This window comes from Macrobrachium nipponense, chromosome 15, assembly GCF_015104395.2.
Source record: "Macrobrachium nipponense isolate FS-2020 chromosome 15, ASM1510439v2, whole genome shotgun sequence".
Lineage (NCBI taxonomy): Eukaryota > Metazoa > Arthropoda > Malacostraca > Decapoda > Palaemonidae > Macrobrachium > Macrobrachium nipponense.
The window spans coordinates 16,663,475-16,681,615 of record NC_087208.1 but is presented as its reverse complement, the minus strand read 5'-3'; the positions used below and the strand labels follow the sequence as shown (position 1 = coordinate 16,681,615).

Genomic DNA, 18,141 nt, shown 5'->3' with positions numbered 1-18,141 from the left:
TGCCGGACGGCGCGGCGATGATTCTCTTAATGCATAAGCTCAAAAGGCGAAAGTCAATTGCCTTCAAAAGACCGAGGTCCCTGATGGCAAGAAAATCTCATAGACGTTGAATCTCAGCTTAAGGAGAAACAACACTATGTGATGTTGAAGACGAAGGTAGGCAATGAATGCAACCTACGTCTTCCAGCTGAATCGAGAGAAGGAATCTCAAGATTCTAAACCTGTGCTTACAAATGACTGAAAACGCTAACCGCCATTTCATTGCTGTCCGTTGTGCAATGAAAGCGGGGCGTTCTTCAGTAATGAAACACAGGGGAGAGCCGCTTGAAGAACTGCTTTCTATGGGCTGAACGTTTGGAAGTAGAGCTGGCAGGTGTGGGAGTAGGCGATGTCTTTCAATACATCTGCTATCCGGGTGAACAATGAACAATTGTACACCTCCGAATACAAGATATTTTGAGGACAAACTCAGATTCCGCAAAAATCATTCGCATTATCGGGATACGATGCAGCAAGAGACTATTACAGAATTCTGTTACCGTGCGGTAAACAGAAAGATGAGAGTCGAATAGATATCTCTGTTTAAAATTCTCGCAATACCGAAGACGATGAATATGACAATTTGTCCAAAATTGCATTTTTCCTAACTATACAAACCTGAGGTCCTTTTACAATAGGAAGGTACTAGCGGCAGCTGGATAGGTCGTAAGCTTTCGAACAAGGGGTTCGGTAGTTAACTGCTTGTCCGACAGGCGCGCGCTCGCGACTGGGAGGTAAACAAATCACTTTTGCTTTTGGCCCAAGCAAAAACTGCAGAGTGAGGGGTGGCATGAGGTGGGGCTATGTGTAAAAGGACCTCAGGTTTGTATAGTTAGGAAAAATGCAATTTTGGACAAATTGTCATTTGTTCCGACACGGCATACAAACCTTCGGTCCTTTTACAATAGGAAGACTCACTTCTTGGTGGGAGGAATCTGAGTCTTTTGTGAACAGACTGGTGTTCGCCCAACCTTGGAAGCCTCCTGGTCGTAAGAGCGAGGGAGGGATCCAAGCCTCTGTCCGATTGATCGGGTGTGCACCGCACGATCAATGGTCAGACCTCTGGACCGAGTACTAAGAGAGAGGCATGCGTATCTCTTCGTACCAGCAATGTAAGAAACTTGTTCCTGTACAGGAGCAAATATAAAGTCATGGGTTTGACTCTTGTAGGCATCCACTTCCCCCCCTTTGTAGAAGGAAGTGGTGGATATTCTGCTCCTATCCCTAGTGAAAGGGATAGGATGGGGCTCTGTCATATAGCTCACCTGCATCTGTCCTCATCCAGCGTAGTGACGACCATGGCCCTCTGCCCCACAGGTAGAGGGGAAGGAAAAGATGGGAAAGAGAGAGCCAGTCACTCACTCACTCACACATCCATCCACACAGTCACACCAGGACTCGATGCTGTTCAGCCTGCGAGGGTCTGGGTTAGCTACACACTTGTTGAGCAGCCACCACGGGTCCCAAGGAAAATGTATCCAAGGACCTCGTGGGCAAATATCCCGAAGGTAGAAGGACGTAAAGGTAGTCTGGTTAGACCAGACCCCTGCCTTCAGGACCTGCGCCACGGAGAAGTTCTTACGGAAACGCCAACGACGGGCCAACAATACTTCTGACTTCGTGAGCTCTCGGACGGGACGTACGGATGTCGTCACTACCATCAGCCTCATACGCCCTCCTGATGACCTCACGCAGCCAGAAAGAAAGAGTGTTCTTGGATACCTCTTTCTGGTGACCCGGTGCTAACGAAGAGGCGTCGACACTCAGGCCTGAGGTGTCGAGTTCTCTTCAGATAGCGCCGTAGCGCCCTCACAGGACAGAGCAGCATCTCATCCGCATCATTATCGGTGAAGGTCCATTAGGGAGGGAATCGTGAATGACTCGAACCTGTCGTCAGGGACCGACGGTTCGAGTCTTCGCAACGAAGTTCGGGACGAAATCGAGCGCCGGATCCCCATCCCCTGGAGTGTCGTACATCATAGGAAAGACCATGAAGTTCCCCTACTCTCTTCGCCGATGCCAGGGCCAGCAAGAAGAGGGTCTTGAGGGTCAGATCCCTGTCTGACGACTCCCGGAGTGGCTCGAACGGCGCTCGAGTCAAACTCCATAAGGACGAGAGTCACATCCCACGCAGGGGGCCTGAGTTCCCTGGGTGGGCAAGACCTTCGAAGCTCCTCATAAGCAAGGAAATCTCGAACGAGTTCGAGATGTCCAACCCCCTCAGTTTCAGGACGAGCGCCAAGGCGGCTCTGTATCCTTTGACTGTGGGGGACTGAGAGGAGCTTCTCTCGGCGAAGAAAAACGAGGAAATCCGCTACCTGCTGAAGAGTGGCTCTGAGAGGAGATAGACCCGTCTACGACACCAACCACAGAAGACGGCCACTTCCCTGGTACACAGCTGCAGAGGACTGACGGACGTTTCCAGCCATCTCTGTTGCTGCGCTACGAGAAAAGCCTCTCGTTCGCAAGAGATGGTGGATAACAGCCAGCGTGAAGACGTAGGGACTGACTGCTCGGTGGTTACCGCTCGACGTGTGCGGGCGAGAAGGAAGGTTGTGCCAAGGGGGAATCTCTCTCGGTTCTCCTGCGAGAAGAGCCAGCAGGTCCGGATACCAAATGGCCTGTGGCCACTTGGGAGCCACCAGGATCATCCTGAGATTCGGGGTGACCAGTGCTCGACTGATCACCTTGCGAATCAGGCTGAACGGGGGAAAGGCATAGGCGAAGAGGTTGTCCCACGGGTGTTGAAGAGCGTCCTCTGCAGCTGCCCATGGGTCCGCACGGCCGAGAAGAACACCTGGAGCTTCTGTTGTGCCGGGTGGCGAACAGATCCACGACTGGTCGCCCCCACAGGTCGAAGAGCCTTTCCGCCACGTCCTGGTGTAGAGACCATTCGGTCCCTATCACCTGATCCCGACGGCTGAGCATGTCTGCTACTACATTCCTCTTCCCTGGAATGTAGCGTGCCGAACAGCTCTATTGAGTGTGCCTGAGCCCACTCGTGCACCTGCCGAGTCAACTGTACAACGGGAGAGAGACACTAGGCCCCCCTGTTTGTTGACGTAAGCCACCACCGTGGTGTTGTCGCACATCAACACCACTGAGTGTCCCATCAAGCGGTCCTGAAACTCTTGGAGAGCGAGAAACGCTGCCTGAGTTCCAGTACATTGATGTGAAGGTGCTTGTCGTTCTCGTCCCACACTCCTGAAGTCAGCAAAACTCCTACAGGTGTGCGCCCCATCCCTCGGTCGATGGTCTGAGAACAGCTGCATGTCCGGGGGGGGAGTGCGCAGAGGCACTCCTCTTAAGAGGTTCCTGTCGTCCAGCCACCAGGCTAGGTCCTGCCTCACCTCCTGTGTCAGTGACACTGGAAAGCTTGGGGGATCCGTCGCCTGCGACCAACTCTCCTTTAGTCTCCACTGAAGAGACCGCAGGTGAAGACGCCCGTGAGGGGACTAACTTCTCGAGCGACGACAGGTGTCCGATCACGACTTGCCATCGCTGAGCTACCTGTTCCTGCCGAGACAGGAACTGGTTGGCTGCCTCCCTGAATCTGCTGATCCGCGAGTCTGCGGGGAAGACTCGCCCTGCTACCGTGATCGATCAGCATACCCAGGTACTTCATCCTCTGCTTGGGCTCGAGATCGGACTTCTCGAAGTTCACCACGATCCCCAGATGTGGCAGAACTCGAGCAGGTCGATCCCTGTCCTTTGTAGCAACTGACGAGGCGGGAGCTCGCCAGGACTAACCAATCGTCGAGATACCTCATCAGACGTATCCCGTGCGAAATAGGGCCCAAGCAGACCAGAGTGAACACTCGCGTGTTGAACACCTGTGGGGGGCGGTTGAGAGACCGAAGCACAGTGCCCTGAAACTGGTACACCAGTCCCGTCAGAGGATGAAGCGGAGGTACTTTCTGGAGGACTGATGAATGGGTATTTGGAAATACGCATCCTTCAAGTCCACTGAAAGCATGAAATCGTTCTCCCTGATGGAGTCGAGCACTGAGCGTGCCGTCTCCATCGTGAACCGAGTCTGGCAAAACAAACCGGTTCAGGGGAGAGAGATCTATCACCGGGCGCCAGCCTCCGTAGACTTTTCCACACCAGGAAGAGTCGACTGTAAAAGCCCGGTGACTGATACGTGACGATCTCTACAGCTCTCTTGCTCAGCATGGTCTTTATCTCCTGTCTCAGTGCTACGTCCTTCGATGACCCTGGAACGTACGACTGCTGTTGGACCGGGTTGGAGGTGAGGGTGGGGGGTGGCCGAGATTCGAAGGGTAATAGATATCCCTACCGAAGGACATCTACAATCCAGGTCTCGGCGCCGTAGCGCTGCCACGTTGCCCAATGGCTGGCCAGGCACCCCCCCACTTCCGGCAGCAGGTGAGGGGGAACGCAAGTCCCTAGCGTTTCCCCCTTTCTTCGACTTCTTCCCAGAGCCTCCACGGGATGAGGAGGGCTGGGAGGAGGGCTGGTTACGGCTCCCCTTGCCAGAAGTCCGAAGAAGACAGAGTCATCCCCGGGGCTTCGACGCAGCAAACCGTCTTAGCCGCCGACGGAAGCGCTAGCCGAGCTCTTAGACTTGGCCGCAAGTCAGAGGCTGCCCGAGAAGCCTCGAGGACTGCCTGGTGAACCAGACGGTCACTGTCGTCAGTGCGCCGTCTGTCCACCGCAGCGTCCACCATCTCTCCTGGGAAGAGAGACGTGGAACTCCGTAGAGGTCCATTTCGAAGTCCCAACGCCGCCTTCACGCCCGGCCGCCCTGGAAACCCGAGTAAGGACAGCGTCCCTTCGTCGGAGAACCAGGTTGGCCCACAGGTTCACCCGTCTGGTGGGCAAGGAAGGAGATGGCTCTTCCCCCAGACTGGCAAATTCTCCTGAAGGGCCGAGTCAATCTTCGGGAGAAATTCCCCCGGGGAGTTGGCTGCGACCTTAGATACTGTGAGGGACCACAGATCTAGCCAGGAGACGGCCTGGAAAGCTGCCATTGCGGTAGTATTCCAGGCCGAGTGCCTCTGCTGCGAGAACCACAGGTTCTCGGACAGGAGCTGTTGCAGAGACACACCCTGGAGAGTCAGCCTAGCTAACTCCGGGTTCACCTGTTTGGGCGGCATCGGTCCTCAGATGGCACGTAAAACCGCCGCTGTCGTAGCAGAGGAGTGGAAGCAGCTTGCTCGACCTGCCAGACTTGAGCGACCGTCTTGTCCGGAGACAAGCGATTCAAACCTTGGTCCAGCACTGAGTCCGCAAGCTCCGAACGCGGCAAACCCACCGTCGGTCTGGGGTTCCCCTCTTCGGGCCCCAGAACGAACTCGAGCCGGGACGTGGGCTCGGATGGTGGGAGCGGCGATCCTTCCCCCCGAGGTTCGTTGTGCTGACGAATCAGCGCAATAACCTCGGCAAAGTTCCTCTGGATCTCAGGCGTGACTGCATCCTGCGGAGTTGGACCGTCCAGTCCCTCAAACAGGAGCACCTCCCGAGACCCTCCTCCCTCAAGGAGAGGAGAGCAGCGACAGCCCCCATCTCGGTCTCCTCCAACCACCTGTGCGTACGACCTGGCTGGTTCCGAGAACCGAGCCTGGTGCGTACGACGCGCCGGGTGGCGGGATCCTGAGGGGCGCACCCTCACGATCACTCCTCAATACCTCGCCCCTCCGGTTGTAAACCCGAGGAGGTTGAAGGTATGGAAAGGAAGACCTGACGCTCTCATCTCGCTCGCTGGTAGAACCAGTGGGCTTGGAGGACTGCAGGCGATCGCCAACCCGCGGTGGCGATCGAGCTGCCGACCTAGTCGAGCCGTCTCGCTGTGGAGAAGCGGCTGGACCGAGAACAGCGGCCCCGGTCTCGTGTTGTCAGAGGAGCTGGTGCTGGTCGCCGTACCCGATCGCTCTCTGTGAGAGCGACGGTCAGGCGACCGGCGAGCTCCACTGTCACGGTGAGATCGGGTGCGTATCCTCACGGTGCGTCAGTTCGCTGGTACCAGCCGTGGCTGGTGACGGTGGCGAACGGGGGGACCTCTTCCCAGCCCCTCAGCCCGTGGCGGTCATGGACCCGTCACGTCCCGGACCCGGTAGCCAGATGCTCGCCGCGGGAGAGAGCGAGAGCTGGCCTGGTGAGAGTCGCGTGAGCGGCTGTCACCAGGTCTTCCGCTCCGTGCCGTGAACCTGACGCTGAGCGGACTCAGAGGTCTGGTTCCTGGCTGCACGGTCGCTGGTAGGCGACGTACACTCGGTACCTCTCGCGAACGACGAGCGGCCGAGCCGGACCCTGCTGCTGTGGCGAACCACTGACAGCAGGTGAGGAAGTGCGGTGTTAGCCGGCACCCCTCTGGTCCCCGTAGTCTTCTTGGGGCCGGGTCTGCGAGGAAGCAGGGACGCGAAGAAACGGGTCTCACCGAAATCCCGAGAGCAGGTTCGACCAGCGGAAGAAGGCCCCCCGTTCTCACCAGAGCGAGAGGGCGGCCCTTAGAAGTTTCCGAAGGAGACTTCTTAGAAGCGACGTACATTCCCTTCTTCTTCTTCGGCGGGGGAGACCTTAGAAGAAGAAGGGGAAGAGGCGGCAGACGACGACGACGACGAGACGAAGAAGACGACGAGACACCCTCCTCCTCTTTCTTCTTCATTCTTCGTCAACCTCCTCAGGACCGACGTCAGATCTGTCATCCAGGACGGAGCCGGGGCTGCTGTTGCCGAAGCAACAGGGCCCGGACGTACCTGTCCGAACAGACCCGCATCGGGAGCAGCGGCGCCAGGAAACAGGAACAACATCAGCAGGTGCGAACATCACAGGAACGGCAGACGAGACAGCAGGAGCAGGTACAGGTACAGCAGCGGTGGTCACGGCAGGTACGGCAGACGTGTGGGCGGTGGTACAGGTGGTCGAACCAGCGGCACAGACATCCTAGGTTACCGGGGTGGGAGGTCCAGGGCGAGCTCTTCGGGCACATGAAGTCCGGTCGCGGCAGCACGGCAAACCCAGGTGGCGGCATCACAACTCCCCGAGTTACGGCGACTGGCCCCTGCACCGATGTAGTGGGTGTTACAGAGACCGCGTGCTGGGTGTACACCAGGTGAGGAGGTGAAGCATAGCCAGGGTTGTAAGGGTCGTGGTGGTGGTCGTGACCGTTGCATGGGTGACCGCCACGGAGCCAGCGAGATGATAGAGCAGCCCCTGTGGACACTCGGCACGCCCTGCAGCCCCAACGATGCCCACACCTGTCCGAGGTCATCCTTCGCGGCAACCGCACCTGAGGAGGCAAAAAGTCGGGTGATTAGAAGGATCCTCTACCCGTTCGCGCGAAGACGAACGGATAGAGGACCCAGAGTACAACTCTACGTCAGGGTATCTAGCGCCCTCCTCCACACTGACACGTCAGGAGAGGAGAAGGACCTAGACACCCCCCCCCGAACCCCCCGAAGGGGGAAGGCGCGAGACGTGGAAGTTGAGCGGGCGGCAGGAAAGAAGACGAAGTGTCCGTCACCAAAGGAGTCGCGGGAGAGCTCTCCGACGACTCCTTTGCAGGCCTTCGCTTCTTCCTGCCCTCAATACAAAGTCCACTGCGCCTCCGACCAATCAATACACACATCACAGGGCTCGGCTCGGGTTGCATTCGCGCCCCGACACCGAGCACACAAAATATGAGGGTCAATCTCTGGGAACGATCTGAACTTCCGCATTTTACGCCCTTCGATACCCGGGCGGCAAAGTCTCCGTGGGGGTAGCGAGGCGAGGAGATTCCATCATAATCAATTGAAGGCAGCAATTTAATATGAAAAAAAGAGAATAATTGTACTTACAATAGCTTCTTTCATAACACAATTACAACCAAATATCAGAAAGCAACGACGAGAAGCGGGCAGAGAGCGTCGCAACACGTCCATCCACTGCGAGGCCGAAAGCAAAAAGTGATTTGTTTACCTCCCAGTCGCGCGCGCGCGCCTGTCGGACAAGCAGTTAACTACCGAACCCCTTGTTCGAAAGCTTACGACCTATCCAGCTGCCGCTAGTACCTTCCTATTGTAAAAGGACCGAAGGTTTGTATGCCGTGTCGGAACAAACTAGCGTTTCTCAGCAGTAGATGGTCATTCATGTATGCGAGAATCCCCGTTAATCAGAGACTTAAGTCCGTGATTGTTGGGCAGAGATACGGTTGTTATTCAATCAAAGCAGGTGAGAAAGACATAAACAACAGTCTATCTCAAAGCGGCAGCTGATACTGAAATGCCTCGGGCACCCCCTTCAATACGCAGTAGCTGTCGCTGACTCGTCATCCTGAGTTGCCAAGTAATCCTTCCACGAAGGAATGCGTTCGGCTAGAACCACCGAGCATAAAAAGATATGCTCGAGCAATTATATTTAAGCGAAACGAATTTCGGTAAATATAAAAGCTTAAATGGCGTTGTTGTGACAACACCATAAGTATATAAAATTGAAACTGAAACTCCTGGGAGGTTGCAGGCAAACCCGGGTTGCAGTTCAATAGAATACTTTTCGTCTAAGTCGCAATCCGTAGAATAACCAGGATATGCGCCTACCCCTCGGACCATTCAACTGCTTAGCAGAATCATGTCGCGAGGTTAATATACGTAGTATATTTGTAGGATTCTGAACAACGATCTCCATCCTAAATTCTTTCCTTCAAGAAAACAAAATAAGGATTGGAGATCGACCACCTTCGTTCTCTATTAAAGAGAGTGAAGGAGAAGTCTTCCTCGAAGGAAAGCTTCAATGGTGAACAGAATACTAAGACGATAGTTCCAGCCAAACTGGATATTCCCGTCCGTTCTTCTCTATTCCAGGTTGGTCGCCTACTGTGAGATAGTCTTCTTTCAGCAGCAGTCTTCTTCCTAATGCTAGAAATTCCAGGAATTCGAGCATAGGCGAGGTTCCCGATTATCGTGTAACATATCGGGGATTCTCGTCTCGCTCACTTTGGACCGTGGTCTCGCCTAAGTGTTTGGAGATCGTAAGAAACTCTAAACACTGAATGCGCTAGAAATTCCGTAGAATTCTAAGCAGTCTGCGAAAACCCCCCCACGAATTCGTCAAAAACGATATCGGCTGGTGGTCCTCTCGATTCCCGTAGAAATCGAGAATGGGGCAGGATCCCTCCTCAACGACCGGGGCTTACGTCAGGTAGGACCCAGAAGGTCCCCCCTGGTAGCGCAGTCCCCAACGTGGGATCCTACAGAGAAATCTCTGTAGGATCCTTCCCCTTTCCCTCGTAGCCGTAAGGAGAGAGGGGAATGGGGGAGGAATTGGATACTCGCTCGCCTTCCCAGTGGAACTAGCAGTTGGAGAAGAGTAGGAGCAGCCATCGCCTTGCGGCGATGGCCTCTCAGAGTCTGGGAAAACGTATCGTCAGGAGAAAACGTTTTCCCGAGGAGGGTTACGAACTCTCACTGTAGGTAAGGGTCTGCCGCCACTGTGAACGTCGTCTGGGTGGGGCTGATCGACACCTGACAGGAGAGAGCCGATACCGTCCTCCGACTCATTCCAGTCCTCGTCGAGGTCGAAACCTCTCAGGAGGACCGAAGGAGTATATAAATACGGTGTCCGAAGACACGTAGAAACGCCGCTGTCGCAGTAGAGGAGGTGGAAGTAGCTTGATCGACCGGCCAGAACTGAGAGAGCCTTCTTGTCGGAGACGAGAGACTCTGGTTCAAGACAGAATCGGTAAGCTCCGATCGCGGCATACCCCACCGTCGGTTTGGGTTCCCTCTCGGGCCCCAAAATGACTCGAGCAGAGACATGGGCTCTGCTGGTGGGAGCGGCGATCCTTCCCCCCGGTCGTTGTGCTGACGAATCAGTGCAATAACCTGGGTAAAGTTACTCTGAATCTCGGAAGTTACAGCGTCTGAGGAGTAGGACCGTCCAGTCCTTCCAACAAGAGCAGCTCCCAGGACCCTCCTCCTTCAGAAGAAGGACCAGCAACAGATCCCTGACGGTTGCCTCCAATCACTTGGGCGTACGTCCTGGTTGGTCCTAAGACCAAACCTGGCACGTGCGGCGTCGTGACCGGGATCGTGAGCGGCGCATCTCTCGATCACTCCTATATACCTAGCTCTTCTGGCGTATGCCGAGGAAGTTGAAGGTATCGGAGAGACAGAACTGACGCTACCCCCTCTCCCCTGACGGTCGCCTCCAATCACTTGCGCGTACGTCCTGGTTGGTCCTAAGACCATACGTGGCACGTGCGGCGTCGTGACGGGATCGTAGCGGCGCACCTCTCACGATCACTCCTAGCTACCTCGCTCTTCCCGGTGTAGCCCGAGGAAGTTGAAGGTAGTAGTGGAGAGACAGACCTGACGCTCCCCCCCCGCTCGTGGCAGGACCAGCGTACGTGGGGGGCTGCAGCCGATCACCAACCCGCGGTGGGGATCGATCTGCAGGCCTGGCCGTGCCGCTCACCTGTGGCGAGCGGCTCGACTGAGCACGTCGACCCCGGCCCCCTGCGTCAGACGAGCTGCTGCTGGTCACCGTATCCGCCCGGTCCCTGTGGGAGCGGCGGTCAGGTGACCTGCAGAGCTCGCTTTCGCCGTGAGACCGGTGAGCGTCCTCGCGGCACGTCAAACCGCTGGTACCAGCCGAGGCTGGTACCGTCGGTCGAGGGGACCTGGGGGACCTCTTCCCAGCCTCAACCCGTGGCGGTCAGAGACCGTCACGTCCACCCGAGGTACCGGCTGGTCGCTGCGAGAGCGGCCCGCTGGCTGGCGAGAGTCACTGCGCGGCTCTCGACAGTCTTCTGCTCCGTGCCTGGGTCATGACGCTGAGCGAACTCAGGCGTCTTAACTTTGGCTGCTACGGTCACCCGAAGGAGATCGTACACTCGGAACTTCTCACGGACGAGAAACCGAGCCGGTACCTGGCTTAGCAGCAGAGCTGCCAAGACCAGGCGAGGGTGTACCAGCGGTAGCCAGCACACCCTTGGTCCCCGTCTTCTTCTTCTCTCAGAAGGGGAGACGGGCCCCGTTCCCGAAGGAACAGGAGGACCAGCAGAAGAACCCCCCCGTCACACCGGAATGTGACGAGCCCTTCGAAGTTCCCGAAGGGAGTCTTCTTAGGGGAATAACAAAACCGGTTACCAGCTGGTCACTGCGAGAGCGGCCGCTGGCCTGGCGAGAGTCACCTGAGCGGTTCTCGCCAGCCTTCTGCTCCGTGCCGTGGTCTTGGCGCGAGCGAACTCTGGCGCCGAAACTTTGGCTGTACGGTCTCCCGAGGGAGAGCGTACACTCGGGATCTCCCGCGAACGAGAGACCGAGCCGGAACCTGGCGTAGCGGCATCGCCGCTAGCACCAGGCGAGGAAGTACCAGAGCTAACCGATACTCCTCTGGTCCCCCGTCTATCTCTTCCTTACGGAAGGGGAGACGGGCCTCGCTCCCGAAGGAGCAGGAGGACCAGCAGAAGGACCCCCCCAGTCCCACCTCGGTGGGACGGGCCCTTAGAAGTTCCCGAAGGAGACTTCTTAGGGGGGGGGAGGCAGCCTTCTTCTTCTTCGGCTTATGGGCCTTAGAGTCGAAGGGGAAGAGGCAGCAACAGACGAAGACGAAGATGACACCTTCCTCTTCTTCGTCAGCTCACGCAGGACAGTCGTCAGGTCCTTCCATCCAGGACCGGAGTCGGGCCTATTGCCGAAGCAACACGGCCCGACTGCACCTGTCGGAAGGGACCTGGGACTGGGGAAGACACACCATGGGGCAGGACCAGCATGGACAGGCGCAGGAACCAGGAGCGACAGGAACAGCAACCAGCTCAGGAGCGGCAGGCAGGAACAGCTGGCAGCGGTAAACACAGAAGGGACAGCCAAGCCATAGTAGCGGGAACCACATCAGCGACAGGTACGGCAGGCCCAGCCATCGCCTCGTAGAATCATCGGCAGCCAGCGTGGTACTGGCGGCCGGCCAGGGGCGAGCTGCTGGAACAGCGGAAGTCTGGGGCAGGCAACACGAAGAAAACCACAGGCGGCGGCGGCATACCCCCTCCTCGGTACGGCGGCCGCGGACCGGCCCTTAGAAGCGGCAGACGGCGTCACCGACACAGCATGGGGAGTGTAGACCAGCGGGGGGAAGCAGCATAAGCGGCCGTGAAGGTTGTAGTGGAGACCACTCCAAGGTCACCGCCCCCAGACCTCGCTAGACTCTGCAGCAGATCGTGGATTCCATACCTGTCCAAGGTCGTCTCCCACGGCTGTAGCACCTGCGGTAGCACAGACAGATTAGTAAGAGGGGTTCCTCACGCACTGGGGGGGGAGATATGCCCCACCCGAACGGAAGGAAGACCCCAAAAACAAAATACGAGGAAGCTGAGCGGGGGGGCAGGAAAAGAAGACGAAGAATCGGATACCAAGGGAGTCGCGGGAGAGCTTTCTGACGACTTCCTGGCAGACCTTCGCTTCCCCTACCCCGCACAGCAGTGAAAAGTAATATGAAAATGAAACAGAATACTGCACTTGCGATTCACTTCATAGAACTTAAAGAGGGAAAAATCAATTCCCGGTAAGAGCGGAAACTTGATCCATAATAATATGATGCTATCATAAATATATATGAAAATGAACAATACTGCACTTGCTATTTCACTTTCACAGCAATAAAATCGTAAGGATTAATTCCCGTCTGCATTGCGAATCCACTTTCATTGCATTTATTCATACAAAATAAGAGGTCTCTTGCCGAGCGCAATCAAGCTCTCGGCAACGAACGCACAGGGCAAAAATATAATGAAAAAGAGTACTTACATCTTTCAATTACACACTTTCGCCCAAAATACATGACTCGGCGCGAGTGCGCCCGCCCTCGGCACCGAGACATAATTCAAGGGTTCAATTCATGAAAATGAGCGGAAATCGCCGTCTCTACGGCGGATAGCTCCATGTTGATTCATAATTAAGTAATGAAAATGAAAACAGTGTACTTACAGTTTCATTTTCAAGTCAACCAAACCAAACCATTAGTAGAAAACACAATATAAACAAAGCATACGACGATGAAGCGGGCAGAGAGCGATGACGAACACGTCCTTCACACCCGCGGCCGAAAGCAAAAGTGATTCTTCACCTCTCGGGCGCGCGGGCGCGCGCACGATCGGACAAGCAGTTAACTACCGTTCTCCCCTTGTTCGAAGCTTACGACCGTCCCAGCTGCCGCTAGTTACCTTCCTATTGTTAAAGGACCGAGGGTTTGTATTACGTATCGGAACAAAGGTGCAAACATTACGACAAACTCGGCGTAAGGAAAAAGTTTTTCATAAATTCACCATAAATCGAAATATTGGGCTAGAGACTTCCTGTTTGTTGCAAAATGAAGGTAAACGATTGAATATTACTAGAATGTAAGAGTTTTAGCTTACAATTGCGTTTTTCGACCATTTCGGTCAAGTCAAATTTGACCGAAGGTTGAAATTTTGGCACTTATCATGATTTATATGAAAATATTTCAAAACTGATAAAAGCTAAAACCATGAGTTGTTTTTTGTTTTATTCTACATGAAATTGTGCACATTTTCATATATCAAACTTTATGTAACAGCTAACATAAAATGGTGCAAACATTACGACAGTTACCGCGCGGACGTAAGGAAAAAATTATTTTTCAAAAATTCACCATAAATCAAAATATTGTGCTAGAGACTTCTAATTTCTTGCAAAATGAAGGTAAATGATTGAGTATTACTACAATGTAAGAGTTTTAGCTTACAATTGCATTTTTCGACCATTTCCATTGAGTCAAAGTTGATTGTAGGTTGCAATTTAGGCACTTATCATGATTTATATGAAAATATTTCAAAACTGTTAAAAGCTACAACCATGGGTTGTTTTTTGTTGTATTCTACATGAAATTGTGCATATTTTCATATATAAAACTTTATGTAACAGCTAATATAAAACGGTGCAAACATTACGACAAACTCACAAAAGAATTTCTGATTTTTTCGGAAGAGTTACCGCACGGACACGTAAGGAGAGTTTTTTTTTTTAAAATTCACCATAAATTGAAAATTGTGCTAAAGTTTTCCAATTTGTTGCAAAATGAAGGTAAATGATTGAGTATTACTAGAATGTAAGTTTTAGCTTACAATTGCATTTTTCTACCATTTCGGTGAGTCAAAGTTGACCGAAGGTTGAAATTTTGGCACTTATCGTGATTTATATGAAAATATTTCAAAACTGATAAAAGCTACAACCATGAGTTGTTTTTGGTTGTATTCTACATGAAATTGCGCACATTTTCATATGTAAAACTCTATGTAATGGCTAATATAAAATGGTGCAAAATTTACGACAAAGTGACAAAATAATTTCTGAGATGTGTCGTTGATGCTTTTTAGTGCGAGGAGAAAGAAATTCGCGCATGCGCGCCTGGGTAACGCTTGTAAACAAAACAACAGCTTGATCCGTGAACTACCAGCATCCCTCAAGGCGTGTGATTCAAAATTTTTTGCCAAGTATGCCTATAAATATTTTTCTGCGAATATTTTAAAAAAAAACTGTTTTGAGTCTACATATTTTTACGTCAATTAAGCACACGACAGTCAATTTTCGTCGACGTAAAATACGTCCAATAGGCATTTAAGGGGTAAGTGCACGAAAGAGATTAATTATGCCAAAACACATCAATTACTGTTGGCAAATGGCAGACTTTTAAAACAAACATGAGGATTTCTGCAAACAAATAAGTAATAAGTCAAGAATGCCAGAAAAGGAAAGAGATAAAATAAAAAACTTTTCACAAGCAACCAGTTTAAACAAACAATTGAAGGCATACAGAAGGTGAAAGCAGCACCAGTTTGTTTATTAGAGAGCTGAGTTACTTTTACAATAGTAAAAAATCATAATAAGGAATTGTCACTAGATAGGTATCTTACCGTAACAAAAATAAAAGTGATTTGGGCAGATTGAGCGTAAGTGAAAGAAATGGGCGAATAATCATCCCAGCCCAGCTGATATGTCAGTGGGAAGCAAAGCCCCCCCCCCCCCCCCCCCCCCCACCCCCCCCCCCCCTCTCTCTCTCTCTCTCTCTCTCTCTCTCTCTCTCTCTCTCTAGTGCACTGAACAGTGAAGATTTTACTGTCTCGTCTCTTCTCTCCTAAACAACATCACGACGCATCATAACTTAAAATCGTTCATTCATTATTACTCAAAAATATAAATGGACCTCCCTTTACCTCAAGTTAGCTGTGTATCACTGCAATGACGAATGATTTTGTTAATCGTTTATGTTAAATTTTATTGTGAAAAGCTTTGTTCTTTCATTTACTATTTTGTTAATATTGTTCGACCAGACTGTCACTCGGCGCACTGAACACTGGCTCAATAAGACTTTTTTTCTGTATTGACATATGACTTTTCATATTTTATCATTACGTTAAATTTATTGGGAAATTCCCTTTTTTATGTGAACTGTTATTGCTTTTACATAAAGTAATACTTAAACTCTCTTCTTCTCTCAACATATCAATGCTCCCTTGTTCAGTCTAAAGTCAGCTGGGCGTGACGTCACTGCGGTTACATACGATTTTATACATCTTTTATGCTATATTTTATATTACATGCTTTTTACTTTGATTTATTTTGTCAAATATAGTTATCATTAAACTGTATGCTGTAGACAAAAACATTTCTTTTAATACAGTTTAACTTGTAAGACCAGTAGGCCGTCGAATACAAGTATAAAGTAGACAATTAGGTCAGTTCGAAGTACTAGCATTTATTCGACAAACGATACAAAATTTTCTATAAAATTTCTTTAGAAATACAGAAAGTTCGACAAGAAATGTTCAACAAACGAGGTAACCACTGTACTTAAAATCCCTGGCCTTTCCTAACTCATGACATGTGGGGGGGGATGTTCCCATAATGATTCTATTTTAAAGATTTCTTCCAATATAAAAATATCTAAACTTTTAGAGAGTGAAAATACCTATGACTACCAGTTTTCCTGCATTTTCTTCTATCCACAAGTTTACTGAAGCAATAAGAAATGATTGCTGAAGCAATTTGCTTCCAAATTTACCATGCATAATTTAGATATATATATATATATATATATATATATATATATATATATATATATATATATATATATATATATATATATATATATATATATATATATATATATATATATATATATATTAAAACTGCCTTAAAAATGGGGCAAGTGATGGATTATGAGGAGTCACTGCATTTCTACAGTAATGAAACAAGACAAAATGAAAGAAACTTTGGACATACGATGATAGGAGATCAAAGACCATCTGTATGAGTTGTAAGGTTCAGTATTCAAAAGCATTACCTCCCCTTACATCCCAAGGTGTGTGTGTGTGTGTGTGTGTGGTGTGTGTGTGTGTGTGTGTGTGTTTGTGCCTTGCGGGATACACTGTAGTTGGTAATGAAGCTTCTTTAATGTGTCATAGTTCCTCAGTTGCTTTATTTTATCAGGTATTTTCATCAGCTCCCTCTGGCCTCTTCACACCAACCTGTCCAATTTCTTCAACTTTACCTTGTTCCAATTCATATGTAACTGAAAACAAAAACCAAAGGTGTGCCCTGTATGCATTCTAAACAAGAGACTTGATGGTCTCACAATTAACATCTCTTCTCTTACATAGATGCATAACATACATGAAGCTTACTGGAATTTCTATAATTGTCCCCTTTAGAATTTTTCCCTATTTTGTCCACTTAAAAGTGTGCTACTTAGAGCACACTTTATTGTGCTACAGTCTTTTGAAAGAACAAAAAAACTATACTTCATTAAAGTCTTGAAAAAGTAGTGGATTAGCATTATATAACTGCGATAAAATGCACAACACAGTTTACATGTAAAAGAAAGCTAAAGATAATTAAAAAGCCTATCAATTCAGTTGATATCCTGGCTACAAAGCAATGTAAGAATTTTTATTGCTATTCTAGGCAGGTCTGAGAATGAAATATACTTACAAAGAGTGAAAATATTCTAATAAGTCCATCGTAGCATGTAGCTATCAAATGACCAGAAAAGATTGTAAGACATGACACATCTGCTTCACAGCCAATGTGACCAAGACTATTACCACTCTGTAAAATACATAAAAAAACAAAATAACAGATGAGTCAGCAAATTAATACTAGTGTGAGAACAGTTTATTCATAACAATTATGAAAATTCTGAAAAAGCACTAAAAATGTTTTTGCAAATCTGTACCACATTTCTGTCTATTATCTATTTTATCAATGTCTTTTCAAGTTAACATTCCCAAGAACTGTGGTACATAATACAGATGTCCTTTAGAAATGAGTTTTCACCCCTCTTATCTGTATGGTATTTTATTTGCTCTCTCTACTTATGGGCCAGCTCTGAATAATAAAATAGCCAAGTATGTTTGGTAAAAGTTGACTTAAAATTAAAAACAGTAAGCCGCACCTTGGATGCGGTTGAGTATTAAAAGAACACTTACCGTAAAGTCATAGTAAATTATTGATTTATTAGATCCAATCCGGTAGTAGAGAAATACCTCCATGAGACACTTGTTGCATTACCACTGTCAAAACTGGAGTATGCTCTAATGTTTCGCAAAAACAAACCTGAAATGAAATAAATAAATTTCCAAATATATAAGAAAAAACTCCAACCCTTTTTTTTTTTTTTTTTTTTCTACTGGGGCTACACTTTACTTCTAGGATTGGTTCAGTCAAAATCCAAATAGAAAACTTTACAACGAGAGAGAGAGAGAGGCAGAGAAGAGAGAGAGATAGACTGAGAGAGAGAGAGATTTTCTGGAGTAGAAGAGGAGAGAGAGATAATTTTTTTTTTCTTTTAATATGTAGTGAAAATGGGAAACAAAAGTAAAGAAGTTGGACAGCTATGTGGAGAAAAAAAAACTGATAAAAGGTAAAAAAACAGGAAGTGCTGCAGAATAATAAATTTCAGCATGAAATCGGAATTCATTTGCTAAAATATATTGAATTTATCTTCATTACAAAGACAAAATTAATAATGTATTCTAATTTTAAAAATCAATACTTAAATTTTTCTCCTTTACAAAATTAAATGTAAATCTAAACAAAATGTTCTACATGCAAACGATTTGGGATATATTATTCCAAAGAAAATTAT

The 18,141-nt window shown here is 49.7% G+C and overlaps 1 protein-coding gene across 1 annotated transcript in view; it reads right to left on the bottom strand.

Moving 5' to 3' along the window:
• The window catches only part of LOC135226627 (uncharacterized), a 54,024-nt gene extending 36,479 nt beyond the window's left edge, over window positions 1-17,545 (bottom strand). The window contains exons 1-2 of the mRNA XM_064266342.1: window positions 17,483-17,545; window positions 16,986-17,102 (exon numbers count right to left, since the gene is read on the bottom strand). Of these exons, the coding sequence (XP_064122412.1) occupies window positions 16,986-17,102; window positions 17,483-17,545 (180 nt within the window). The remainder of the gene's footprint in view (window positions 1-16,985; window positions 17,103-17,482) is intronic.
• Window positions 17,546-18,141: the final 596 nt, after the last annotated feature.